This window comes from Balaenoptera ricei, chromosome 11 (genome assembly GCF_028023285.1).
Source record: "Balaenoptera ricei isolate mBalRic1 chromosome 11, mBalRic1.hap2, whole genome shotgun sequence".
NCBI classification, from domain to species: Eukaryota; Metazoa; Chordata; class Mammalia; order Artiodactyla; family Balaenopteridae; genus Balaenoptera; species Balaenoptera ricei.
This window is the reverse complement of record NC_082649.1, coordinates 39,828,116-39,840,160: the sequence shown is the minus strand read 5'-3', so window position 1 is coordinate 39,840,160 and position 12,045 is coordinate 39,828,116. Positions and strand designations below refer to the sequence as shown.

Genomic DNA, 12,045 nt, shown 5'->3' with positions numbered 1-12,045 from the left:
TTGGAGTGAAATAAATTTTCTGCATTTCCTACAATGAATGGATCTGAAATCAGAAAAGCAGATAATGTAGGAGCCTTAAGGAACTTGACAGATGAGCTGGGAGAAGGGAGCACACAGCGCAATAGTAACAACAGAGCGGCCGAGTGTTAAGTGCTGCTGCGGGGAGGAGGCCCTGCGCTCACCCAGGGTTCACCGCCTGCCGGGCACTGAGCTGGCGCCCAGCCCTGGGGCGGTTGTCCGTCAAGTTGCAGACGGGGCCGCTGGGGCCCAGAGGGTGGAGGCACTGCCAGGAAGTGGCAGAGCTGGGATGCTAGCCCAGATCTGTCCAACTTTGAACCCCTGGGTTCTACTTGCTGTCCTGGGGGTTTTGTAGAGGTCTGCAGGACTTGGAAAGACTCCAGGGAGAGGCCCACACTGTCTGTGGTGAGGGGGGAGTCTGGCTCGAGGTGCAGAGAAGGGCAGGGCCCTGACTGGGCAGCAGAGGTGGGCTGGGCCTGACTGCGAGGGGCCTCGAAAGCACGCTCTGGGGGAGCCCCGAGGTCTCAGCCCTGGGCCTGGGGGGCGGGGTCCTGTGGCTGTGCCCTCCCCAGGCAGAGCTTCCCGGGAGTCATGGTGCCCCTTGACAGCAGGGTTGAGTGGAGAGCGGGCACATGGGAGGTGGTTGAGGCTGGGTGTTGGACAAATGGAAAGCGGAAATGAGTCTGGCAGCGGGCTCGGGATGGGCTGGAAACAGAGACTGAGCCGGCAAGCCCGCTGCCTCTTAGGGGCAGCGTCGGGGAGGCCTCGTGCTACTCCCATCCATTTATTTCTTCACAGGCTTCTGCCACATGCAGACAGCCTTCCCCTGTTTTCCTGTCTGTTTCTGAGACTGTGCCAGCTCCCAAGAGTGGGAGAGAGATGGCAGGTGAAGAGGACCGAGCCCTGCAAGAGCTAAAGGCATAAGCTCGGCAAGGAGGTCCTTCTTTATTGGCTTCCGTGAAGCTTTCCAGCTAGGTCCCCAGCCCCCCGAGCTTCCCTTCCTGCTCCTGTTCCCCAGATTAGCCGCACTCTTCAGCCCCGAAAGCCGGCTTCATGTGCGCAGCCGGCTGTGCCCTTGGGTTCCCACCCTGGCTCCCCACGCCATCTCCTCACTGCCCCCCTCCGATGTCCCTCCCTTTGTCTCCTTTGCTCCCCACCTTCAAGGGGCCGCTGCGGGCACTGCTGTCAGGATGCCTCCCTGCCTCGACTTCTCTGCACTAGTTCTGGCCCATCTCTGCAGAGCACTCTGGGAGCTGACTGCTCAGTGGGGTGTGGGTGTGGTAGGGGCTCCTGGGCCCCAGCGTGTAGCAGGGCCTGAGAGGGAGAGCTCCCTCAGCCGGGTCATTGGAGGGGCAGTGGAGCTAAGGCTTGGAGAGGAATGTTCTTAGACAAGTGTGGATCCTGCCTCCGGGACTAACTCAATTCTGTGGTCACTTAAGAACTTAGCTCCTCAGTGTCCCAGGAGTTGAGGTGGTTCCTCGTCTCTGCTGGGCCCTTGAACCTTGAGATGAGAGCCAGGCTCCCTTTGGACCCCTTTCCGGGCGCGTGTGCTCTCTTGCTCTCCCTGGAGTTATTCAGAGTGACAGCGGCTGGAATTATTCAGGATCCAGCTCTACGTGCCCCCGGTGCTGCTCTGGCCTTCTCCGGTCCCCTTCACAGTGGAAGGGAGTTTGAGAACTATTTGCATGTCTGTTGATTTAACTAACTGCACCTTAGGATGGAATTGGACTGGTGAACACACCCTGTTGATGTAGCTTCCAGTTGCTGATATCCCAGTGTGAGCAGCAGCAGGGGGTTCTGTGCTGGCATCTCAGCACGTCCATTGTGTTCAGTTAGTAGACCACCCCCCGCCCCCAGTGTACACGTGCAGCAGTGCAGGGGGCAGAGCAGTGGGGCCCGTGTGTCTCTGTCAAATGTCAGTTATAACTCAGGTGTCCCCGGGCATCCCTGAAGCCCATCTGTGGACTCCTGGGGTCCATGGACAGCACTTTCAGGACCCTGGGATTAAGTCATTGGCTCCAGGCTGCTCCTCAAGTAGACAGCTGAGCTGTGGCTGGAAGCTGGGTCTCCTGGGCCCAGAGCAGTGCCTTCGCCTCCCACTCTGGTCCCCATGCCCCCCTTTCACCGGAAGATGCTGAGACTGGGCCACAGGCTCAGCACATCTTCCAAAGTCAGAGCCAGTGGGCTAGGCCAGCGCATCACTCGAGGTGCCCGTTGGGTCAGGCAGACCATTCCATCCGCCCACTGTGTGTTGTGGGCTGTTCTGCAAAAGGCTGGCAAAGGAGCTGGTGGGGCCCAGACTGCAGTAAGCTCTCGGCACTGGCTTGGAGCTACCGGAGCCCTCTGGACCTGCAGCTGCTGCCACCACCACAGGCCAGCGGCAGGCGTTCTTGCCCTCCACCCTCAGGGAAGGGCCAGGCCCGCGGGCAGCTGGCTGAAGCCACAGTTAAGGAAACTGGATGGGGCAAAGCTTAGGAGAAAACACGGGGTTCTAATTACTCGCACTGAGAACCAGCTGAGAGTCGGGAGACCTGGGTTTCCTCCAGGCGCCCCTGTATGATTTTGGGCAGGTTGCTCTGCCTCCCTCCCCGTCTGTCCCTGTCCCATGGAATCTCATTTGACTGCTTCCTTCTGCACATAAGCTCTGAAGGGGGCACAGTGTTAGCTGTGGTCACACATAGCAAAGATCGAGACTGACCGTGGCCGTGGCCGTGTGTGGGAACGTAAGGTTGTGATTTCTCTGCAGCGGAAGCAGAAATCGGCTTTGTCCTCAGATCCATGAGGTAAAGCCTGCCTTGGGTGGTCTCGGATCCAGGCCCTTTGACTCTGGCTGACCTGGGCTTGGCTAGTTTGCACTGGTGATTTGGGGGTGAATATGGCATCTTGACCTCAGATGAGGCCTCAGAAAGGCAGGTGTTTGGGGGTGACGGGCAGCAGATGGATGGAAGGATGCTGCTCCTGCTACAAAGAGAAGGAGGACACCGGGGACCTGCCTGGGAGAACAAGGGTCACGAGGGGTGTTGCCTCCCTGAACGCAGGAGGAGAGCCGTCCCTGACAACCCTTCCCTTGAGACTGACAGGGGAGAGGAGGGATCTGGCTTCAGGAACTAGGAGCTAGTAACATTTGCACTTCATCCTCGTCTTCTTGGAACTAGTTGCTCTCTGTCACCATCGAGTTCTGTCTCTCCAGCTGAGGACAGGGCTGGGCCGGGTAGAGGTGGGGACCGTTAGGAGAGCAGGGGCTGTGGGTCAAGGCTGAGCTTCTCCTGTTACTGAGGCTGCTGAGCGTTTTATAAGGCCACCCGTGAGCTGGGGGAAGGTGTCAGTTTGGGAAGTTCTGTGACCAGGTTCCAAGGAGGCAGGAATCAGCTGGGCCAGGCAGCAGTGAACAGGTGAACACAGGAGGAGCCAATGAGTGCCGGTTCCTACCGGCAGGCCAGCACTCAGCACCGGGAATGCGTTGTTTAACCTGGACAGGCAGGTGGCTTTGTTCCTGTTTATAAGGTTCTGACTTTGTAAGGGATTTGAACCCAGTTCTTATTCCTTTATACCACAGCTGCCTTGTGTGGTGCACAGAAAGCCCTCAGCCCCTGGATGAGTGGATGCGTGATGCTTCAGGGAGCATGGCTTCTATTTTCCATCATTATTAAGATTTTTAGGCCACAACAGTGAGCAGCAGCAGAGCCTTGCCCCTCCTTGCTTCCTCCTCCCTTTCCCAGTGCTCCTTCCTGCTCTCCCTGGGCCGGCCCGGGTCTGGGGCTACGGTCTGGGCGAGGAAGACTCGTGTGCTCATCCCTGTCCCTCCTGGCTCACCCACCAGCGTGCACGTGTGGTCACTGCAACCCCAGCCTGGGAAGGCGGTCCTGGCTCAGGCCAGGGTCCTGTGCCATGTTCAGTGACCCTCCCCCCAGATGACCATGCCCACGACAACTCCGTCGTTGTGGCCAGTAACATGTTCTGGGGATGGTAGAAAACTACGTGCAAAGAAGGAGCCAGAATGTCCAGTGGCGGGTGAGATTATTGGAGGCCCATGAACTAGAGAGTGTGCAGTGGACGCAGGTGGTTAAGTGTCATGAGGAGGTGTGTGCACGCAGTACGTCAGCATGTGAGAAAGCAGGTTAAATAAATAATACATATACCACAATCCCAACTTTTGCTTTTTTTTTTTTTTTTTTAACAATAAAAGCTTAGAAAAATACACTGAAATGCTAGAAGTGATCCCAATCTCAGTTTTTAAAAAACATTAAGCCACTTAGAAGAATTCATCAGAATGGTAACCCTGGGGGTTTTTTTTCCCCCCAGAGGTAATGGATTTATAAGTGGCTTTTACATTTTTCTTTGTACTTTATTAATTTTCAGAATTTTTTATAATAAACTTATGTAACTTTTCTACTCAGAAAAAAGTTTTATTTATTTATTTTGTTAATATGAGGGAGAGATAGAAGCAGGGCCCAGTGGAAATCTACAAAATTCTGGAAGGCAGAGAGGCAGCATAAGTATCACATTGAACCAGCCAGGACCCAGGGAAACTCTGAGCTACCCCTTTGGTGCACAGAGACTCTGGAGGATGCCTCGGGCCCAATCAATACAGCCATGGGTGTGGTGAGTATCGCTGCTCAGTTCACTCAGGCTGGTACTTCCCTCATCTTCCCACCCTTCCTTCCCTTGATTAGAGAAATCTGCTCTTAAGGTCTTTTTTTTTTTTTTTTTTTTTCTTTAAGAAAATACTTTTGTCTTTCTTATTCTAAGTGCTAGCTCCCATTTTCTCAGTGCTTTTTAGCAATTAGAAGTTTTTAACATTTATACACTTTCCAATTTTCAATATTATCATAAAATAAAAATTAGAAAATAAGGTAGAAAATTGAGTGTTCTGCCTTGAAAAACAAAAAAAAGATTAGTGTTTTATCCCAACGTTGTATTCTCCTTCACTCTGTACATTCCACTTTCCCATTCTTGGAGATAACAAATAGGGTTAGAAACTTTAAAATATGACAGACTATACAGAGCAAGTAGCTGGTGCCACACCTACCTGGTTGCCACAGCATTTGGGAACTGAGCCCATGATTTCAGGGAAGTGATTAAGTAGTTGGAAGCGTCAGTCTGATCCGTGTTCCTAGCTGATGAGGACGTCCTCTTGAGGAAATGCCAAATGCTCTTTAGGCTCACTGACTGTGGTTGCTTCTGGAGAGAAATTTCACCAGGGAGAACACTGCTAGCAAATATTCCCAAGTTCAAGTATGGGATTCACTTGGGAAGAGGTCTCACGGATCGGCAGCTAAATGCTTTGTGTCCTGTGTGTCTCATATTTACATTTTACCGTTCTCAATTCGGAATGGCCTCCCTGAAGACGTCACTCCACTCATGCACTTTCAAAAACAGCTGGAAGTTTCTCTAAGACCTTTGATGACTGGGACACAGCCACACAATATCTGAACTTACTTCCCTCAATTTGAACGTCATACTTCAAATTGAAGTTTGTTTTAATTTTTTGCTGTATTTAACACTAACCTCTAATATTTAATGTTTTAAGGTCTTAATTTGCATTTTCATGTGCGTCCAGGTTGAGCCCCCGCCCCCAACAACGCACTTCTCCCACTTCCTGCCTCCTCTGTCTGGAGCAGCTCTTCTCACAGTTCCTGGCTCCTTGAGGCCCAAGAAAGGACTGGGAGGCGGAGAGGAGAGGGAGGGGCTGCAGGGGAAGCACCAGTGCCAGGCTTTTCCCCTGAGGCAGAATCAGGCCTGGACAGTAGCTCTGTCCCATTCTTTCTCCCCCAAGAGAGGAGGTTTCAGCCTTTGTTTTTTTATGACTCCTGGCAGGAGAAATTGCCGAGTGAGAAGAGAGAGACAGAGACCATGCTGAATATGGAAATGAGGCTGGAGGGGGCGGGGCAGGTGGAAAGTCTGGAAACCACTGCTGAGAGATGAAACCCTGTCCCAAGGCGAGTGCAGTCTAGCGCTGCTCTGCCCAGTAGTCACGCTTCCATCAGAACATACAGGCCTTTGCTCGGGTGGAGGCCAGGTCCTGCAGGGGCTGATACAGGCCATGGTGGGGCCAGAGCAGGAGAGCCCAGGTGCACTGTCTCCTAGCCTGCTTTTCCACACACTGACATACTGCATGCACACACCTACCCAGGAGGAGGAGGAGGTGTGGCATTGCTCCCACCTCTGTGGCTGGGAACCCCTGCCCTCCTGTCCCCTCTCCCTCAGGGACAGAACCCAACCAAGCCAAGTGTCAACTAGTTATGTTTCAGATTTTGCTTAGGCGGATGAGCTGTCCTACTTGACTAGCTCCCTAACTAGTCACTCACTAGGAACTCGGAACAGGGCCTGGCACATAGTCAGCTCTCAGTAAACGTTAGTGTGGTAGAAAGTAAACAAAGTAGGAAGTCCCTTTTCCCCATAAACCTCCTCGTGTAAAGGTTTCTTCCTCAGTCAAGAGGGTACAGTAACTTCCAGAATGTTTCTTGCCTTTGAGGATTTGGAGCACCTTATAGTCACCACACAAACTAATCCCACAGAATGTAGATGTGGCAAGTTCAGGAACTCAGGAGGACCCTGCACTGAGCCCAGGACGTGCTGTGGCAACTGTTTGCTTTGATTTTCCATCACATCCTTTGTTTTGGTTTTGTTTCCATTTGCCTCTTTCTCCTCAAAGCTGCATACAGTCCCCGGTTTTCTTGACTGGGGGGTCTGCTTAGTAAGGTCCTGTCCCCAGCTGGATCTGGTTTTCCTGGTTGTCAGCCTTCAGTCCAGTATTAATGTTACCCTAAAAGCTTGTGAAGGCTTCTGAGTAAATGTTGGAGTTAACAGTGGGTGTTCAGAACGTCACTGTGGTGACACCCTCTTGGAGGTTCATTTGTCAGGTCCTCACTGAGGTGTCCTCATCATCAAGTAGAAAGTCTGGGCAGACAGCCCCCCTCTCTGCTTTTCCTCATCAGCACACCCTAGATTTGGGCCCAGAATGACTGCAGGAACTTGGTGTGGTGACTCCTAGATTCAGGGGTGACTTGGGATCTGGTCAGACCTGGAGTGGTGCCAGGGCCCAGGGGACCTTCTGCAGGCCCAGGGCTCCTTCTAATGTCCCAGCGGAAGGGGGTGCATGCAGCCTGAGCAGGGAGTCCAATCTGCCTTCAGAGCCATCTTCACCTGGAGTCTCTTGAGCTTATGGCTTGTCCTCTATGTGTCCTCTGTAGGGCAAAATTTTTGTCACCATGCGCAGGCTCTGGGGAGGCTCTCACACCAGCAGTCACTACAGCTTGGGTACAAAGGTGAGGCCACCCGTTGGTGGTCTGCATGAGCTTGCCTGAGTTATTAACTTCTCTATCTGTAAAGTGGGCATAAGTAATACCCACCTCAATAGAATAAAAAGTCCAGAAAAACTCTTGGAAACACAGGAATTTAGGACACATCAGAAGTCATTTCATATCAATAGGAAAAGATAGCTCATTCAAGAAATAAGACAGCCTGCTGCCTGGGAAAAATATTAAGTGGATCCTGACCCTTAAAACTTACATCAAAATTAATTCCGGATAGATTAAAGATTTGATTGTAAAAAATGAAACTGTAAAGTTACAGGAAGAAAGTGTGAAAGAATTGTTTTAAAAATCCTGGAGGGGGAGATCTTTCTAAGGCTGACAACTTAGAGAAGCTCCACGAGAAAAGTGGGTGTGTTCAGGTGCAGGCTGATAGGTTCTGCATGAGCAAAGCCAGCGTAATAGTCCAAAGACAATGACAAACAGGAAAGACACATGCCTAACCCTTCATAAAGAGTTAATTTCCTTACTATATAAAGAATTCCTACAAATCAAATACAGAAGAGACCAACAGCTCCATAGATAAACATGCAAAGGATAAAGTGAGTAATTCCTGGAAAAGGAGCTGCAGCTGCTCTGCATGCCCAGCCCGGAGCCGCGCGGACATGAGCATCAGGCTGAACTCTGCCCCACGAGTTACTGATGCTCTCTGGGCCTCAGCTTCCTGAGCTGTAAAATGGGGTAACAGTGGTCCCTATTACTCAACGGTTTAGCAGGGACAAAGCATGGAAAACATGGAGGAGGGCAGTAAGTGCTATGTAAGTGCTTGGTAGATAAAATGTGAAAAGATGCTTGAGTTCATCTATGAGCGGGATGATCTTGTGATAAGAAATGTGCAGTGATAAGCCATTTCTGCACAGGGCTGCACTGATGGGAGTATAACTATCTGTCAGACTTCTAAATACACATATGCTTTGACCAAGCGATTTCTGTTCTTTTTTTTTAATCCTTTTTTGAAAATTTTAAATCAAAATATAATTGACATGCAATACTAGTTTCAGGTGTACTACATAGTGATTTGACATTTGCATACATTATGAAATGATCACAATAAGTCTAGTAACCATCTATCCCCATACAAAGTTATTACAATATTGACCATATTCCTTATGCTATATATTACATCCCCTTGGCTTATTTATTTTGTAACTGGAGGTTTGTACCTCTTAATCCCCTTCACCTATTTCTTCCCCCTGCCACCTCACCCAGTTGCCCTCTGGCAACCACCTGTTTGTTCTCTGTATCTATGAGTCTGTTTTCATTTTTCAGAGTCCACATATAAGTGAGATAATATGGTATTTGTCTTTCTCTATTTCACTCAGCATAATGCCCTCTAGACCCCATCCACACTGTCACAAATGTTAAGATTTCATTCTTTTTTTAATGGCTGAGTACTATTCCTGTGTGTGTGTGTATACACCACACCATTCATTCATCTGTCAGTGCACCAGTTTACAATCCCACCAACAGGGCACAAGAGTTCCCTTTTCTCCACATCCTTGTGAAAACTTACTTCTTGTCTTTTTGATAGTAGCCATTCCAACAGCTGTGAAGTGATACCTCGCTGTGGTTTTGATTTGCATTTCCCTAATAATTAGTGATGCTGAGCGTCTCTTCATGTGTCTGTTGGCCATCTGTATGTCTTTGGAAATTTTTCTGTTCAGATCCTCTACCCATTTTTTAATCAAGTTGTTTAGTTTTTTTATGTTGATTATACAAGTTCTTTGTATATTTTGGATATTAACCCTTTATCTGATACATTGTTTGCAAATATCTTCTCCCATTCAGTAGGCTGCCTTTTCATTTTGTTGATAGTTTCCTTCACTGTCTGAAAGCTTTTTAGTTTGGTATAGTCCTGTTTGTTTATTTTTGCTTTTGTTTCCCTTGCCTGAGAAGACAGATCCAAAAAATATTGCTAACACTGATGTCAGAGTGTACTGCCTTTGTTTTCTTCTAGGAGTTTTATAGTTTCAGGTCTTACATTCAAGTCTTTAATCCATTTTATGGTATGAGAAAGTAGTCCAGTTTGATTATTTTGCAGGTAGCTGTCCAGTGTTCTGAACACCATTTATTGAAGAGGCTGTCCTTTCCCCATTGTATATTCTTGCCTCCTTTGTCATAGATTAATTGACTATATAAGCGTGGGTTTATTTCTGGGCTCTCTATTCTGTTCCATTGATCTGTGTGTCTGCCAGTGCCATACTGTTTTGATTACTGTAGCTTTGTAGTATAGCCTGAAGACAGGGATTGTGATACCTCCAGCTCTCTTCTTCTCTCTTGAGAATGGTTTGGCAGCAATCTCTCTTCTTGATAACCACCATAGAAAGATGCACATACAGGGAGATTTGTGCAGCACCATTTGTAAAAGCAGAAATTGGAAACAATTGTCCTTCAACAGGGAACTCGTTTAGCAATTTATAATATGTCCATAATCTGGATGATTATGCAGCTTTAAAAGAAGAGACAGGTCTCCATATACTGAGTGACCTCCTGTATATACTAAGTAATTAAGAATGAGGTGTTGAACAATGTGTACAACAATCACATTTGTGTGAAAATGAAGCATGCACATGTGTGTAGGTGCCCAGCTGGGCTCTGGAGGGACATCCAGGAAAGTGGTAACAGTTGCCCTTGGCGGGGGTGGACACTGTGGCTGAGGGACACGGCAGAACCCATGATTTTTCATGTATCATAATCTGAAAAAACCTATCTTGCGACACCATTGTGAGTAATAAAAGACACCATGATAGGGGTTAGGAGTGGCGAGTACAGTCAGACTGCCTCAAATCCTAGCTCCACCATGAGATGTGTGACCTCAGACGCGTTTCTGACCTCTGTGTGTCTCAGTTTCCTTATCTGTAAAATGAGGATTCCAGTAGAACCTAACACAGGGTTGTGAGCCTGAAATGGGATGGTGCACAGAAAAGCTCTCCGTCCCTGTCACTCAGCAAGAACGCGGCAAACACCAGCCATTCTCCTCGTCGTCACTGCCATGCTGGGCTTCTCCGCCCTCAGCTGCTCCGTTGGGGAGAACTGCCCCGTGGGCTGAGCCCCAACCCCCCCCTCCTCTCTCAGGCAGGTCCCCACTTTGAGACTCCTCTCCTCCTCGGGGTGAGGCAGGCTTCTTGGGTGCCTGCCCCTGCCGCCGGCCCAAGGTGGTTGTCACCGCCGCTTTAAATCACAAAATCACATCTGTGAGGAATCTGGGGATTAGTCCTCCTGTTCTTCACCTTGGGGGGCCATGAAACCTGCTCCGGGGAAAATGCACATCAGCTCAGGTGGGCAAGGCCTGTGCCCGGCCCTGCCTGCTCCAGCCCAGGTCAGCGCCCTGGGAGCTGCTCGGGCTGGGTGGGCAGCCTGGGAAGGTTTGTCTTCCTGCTGCATGAGGCTGCTTGCTGCCTGGCCTGGCCTCGCGGGGAGCCCTGGGGCTCACTCTCTCGTGGTGCCTGTGGTGAAGGAGAAGAACGTGGCAAGGGGCCACGACAGGCTGACCTGACGCCCTGAGGGAGCCAGCGGCCTTGTCCAGGAGGCCCTCACGTTCTCCTTTCTGCTCTTAGGGGCCTAATGTGATGGAAGATCAAGACCTGCGGGAAATCGGCATCAGTGATGCACAGCACAGGCGGAAGCTGCTCCAGGCCGCGCGGTCCCTGCCCAAGGTGACCACTGACAGTTCCACGGCCTCAGCCTTTGCCAGTGGCGGGGCGGGGCTCAGGGGGTGTGCAGGTCACCGTGGGGGTCTGCCCCTCATCCCGGGAGCCCCAGCGGGGAAGACAGTATCCTGTTTACTTCTTTGCCACATCCCAAGGCCAGCAGAGCACTAGGGACAGTCAGGACCTAGTCCGGCATCAGGAACGGCACTGCAGGCATCTGCCTGGTGCGGAGCCTGGTGCCCACAGGCTTGGCCTGTCGCCTGAGACCAGGCCCTCCCCAGGAGGCCCGGGGCCCTCGGGGCAGCAGAGGAGGCAGTCTCTGCCTCCTGGGGAGCTGTGGCTGGTAGGCCTGAGCCTCTCTTCAGCTCTGCTGGCACAGAGTCCCCTTGTCTCTTCCACTTGCCCAGAGCTCAGGAAGCACTAATGAGTCCTAGCAGTGAGGCCAGCGCCCGCTTCACAGACACACACCATTTTCTTGTCCTACCAGGTCTGTGACCTTGTCAGAGCATGATAGGGGCCTCCACAAACCCTCCTCCCCATCTAGCCTTACCTGATAGGGCACCTTTCCCAGACCTGGAGTGCCCTGGTAGTCCCCAGATGGGGCCCAAGACCAGAGCTGAGGTAGAGAAGACTGTGTGAGTGGAGCGACTCGGGGATGCTGAGGACACAGGCCCCTTGTTGGTCCTCAGGAGCTGTCCCATACCTACCCCAGCCTCAGCCTCAGCCTCTGGTGTGGTCTGAGTGAACCGGCCTGCGTCCCCGTGGTCCCCGTGGTCCCCAGGGCCCTCGTCCCAAGTGCTGAGATGTTAGCCCCGCCTCCTGCCCTCGCCCCACAGGTGAAGGCTCTGGGCTATGATGGGAACAGCCCCCTGTCAGTGCCCTCCTGGTTGGACTCCCTGGGCCTGCAGGACTACGTCCATTCCTTCCTGTCGAGTGGCTACAGCTCCATTGACACTGTGAAGAACCTCTGGGAGCTGGAGCTTGTCAACGTGAGTACAGCTCTGCTGTGAGTGTCCCTGGGCTGCCAGCATGGCCCATGGGGGTGAGGGCTGGGGGCTGGGGGT

The 12,045-nt window shown here is 51.3% G+C and overlaps 1 protein-coding gene across 13 annotated transcripts in view; it reads left to right on the top strand.

The window, feature by feature from the left end:
* The window catches only part of ANKS1A (ankyrin repeat and sterile alpha motif domain containing 1A), a 191,653-nt gene that overhangs the window by 169,511 nt on the left and 10,097 nt on the right, over positions 1-12,045 (top strand). For all 13 annotated transcript variants that reach the window (XM_059938876.1, XM_059938882.1, XM_059938881.1 and 10 more), the window contains 2 exons: positions 10,889-10,987; positions 11,818-11,970. In XM_059938876.1, coding sequence (XP_059794859.1) covers positions 10,889-10,987; positions 11,818-11,970 — 252 coding nt within the window. The remainder of the gene's footprint in view (positions 1-10,888; positions 10,988-11,817; positions 11,971-12,045) is intronic.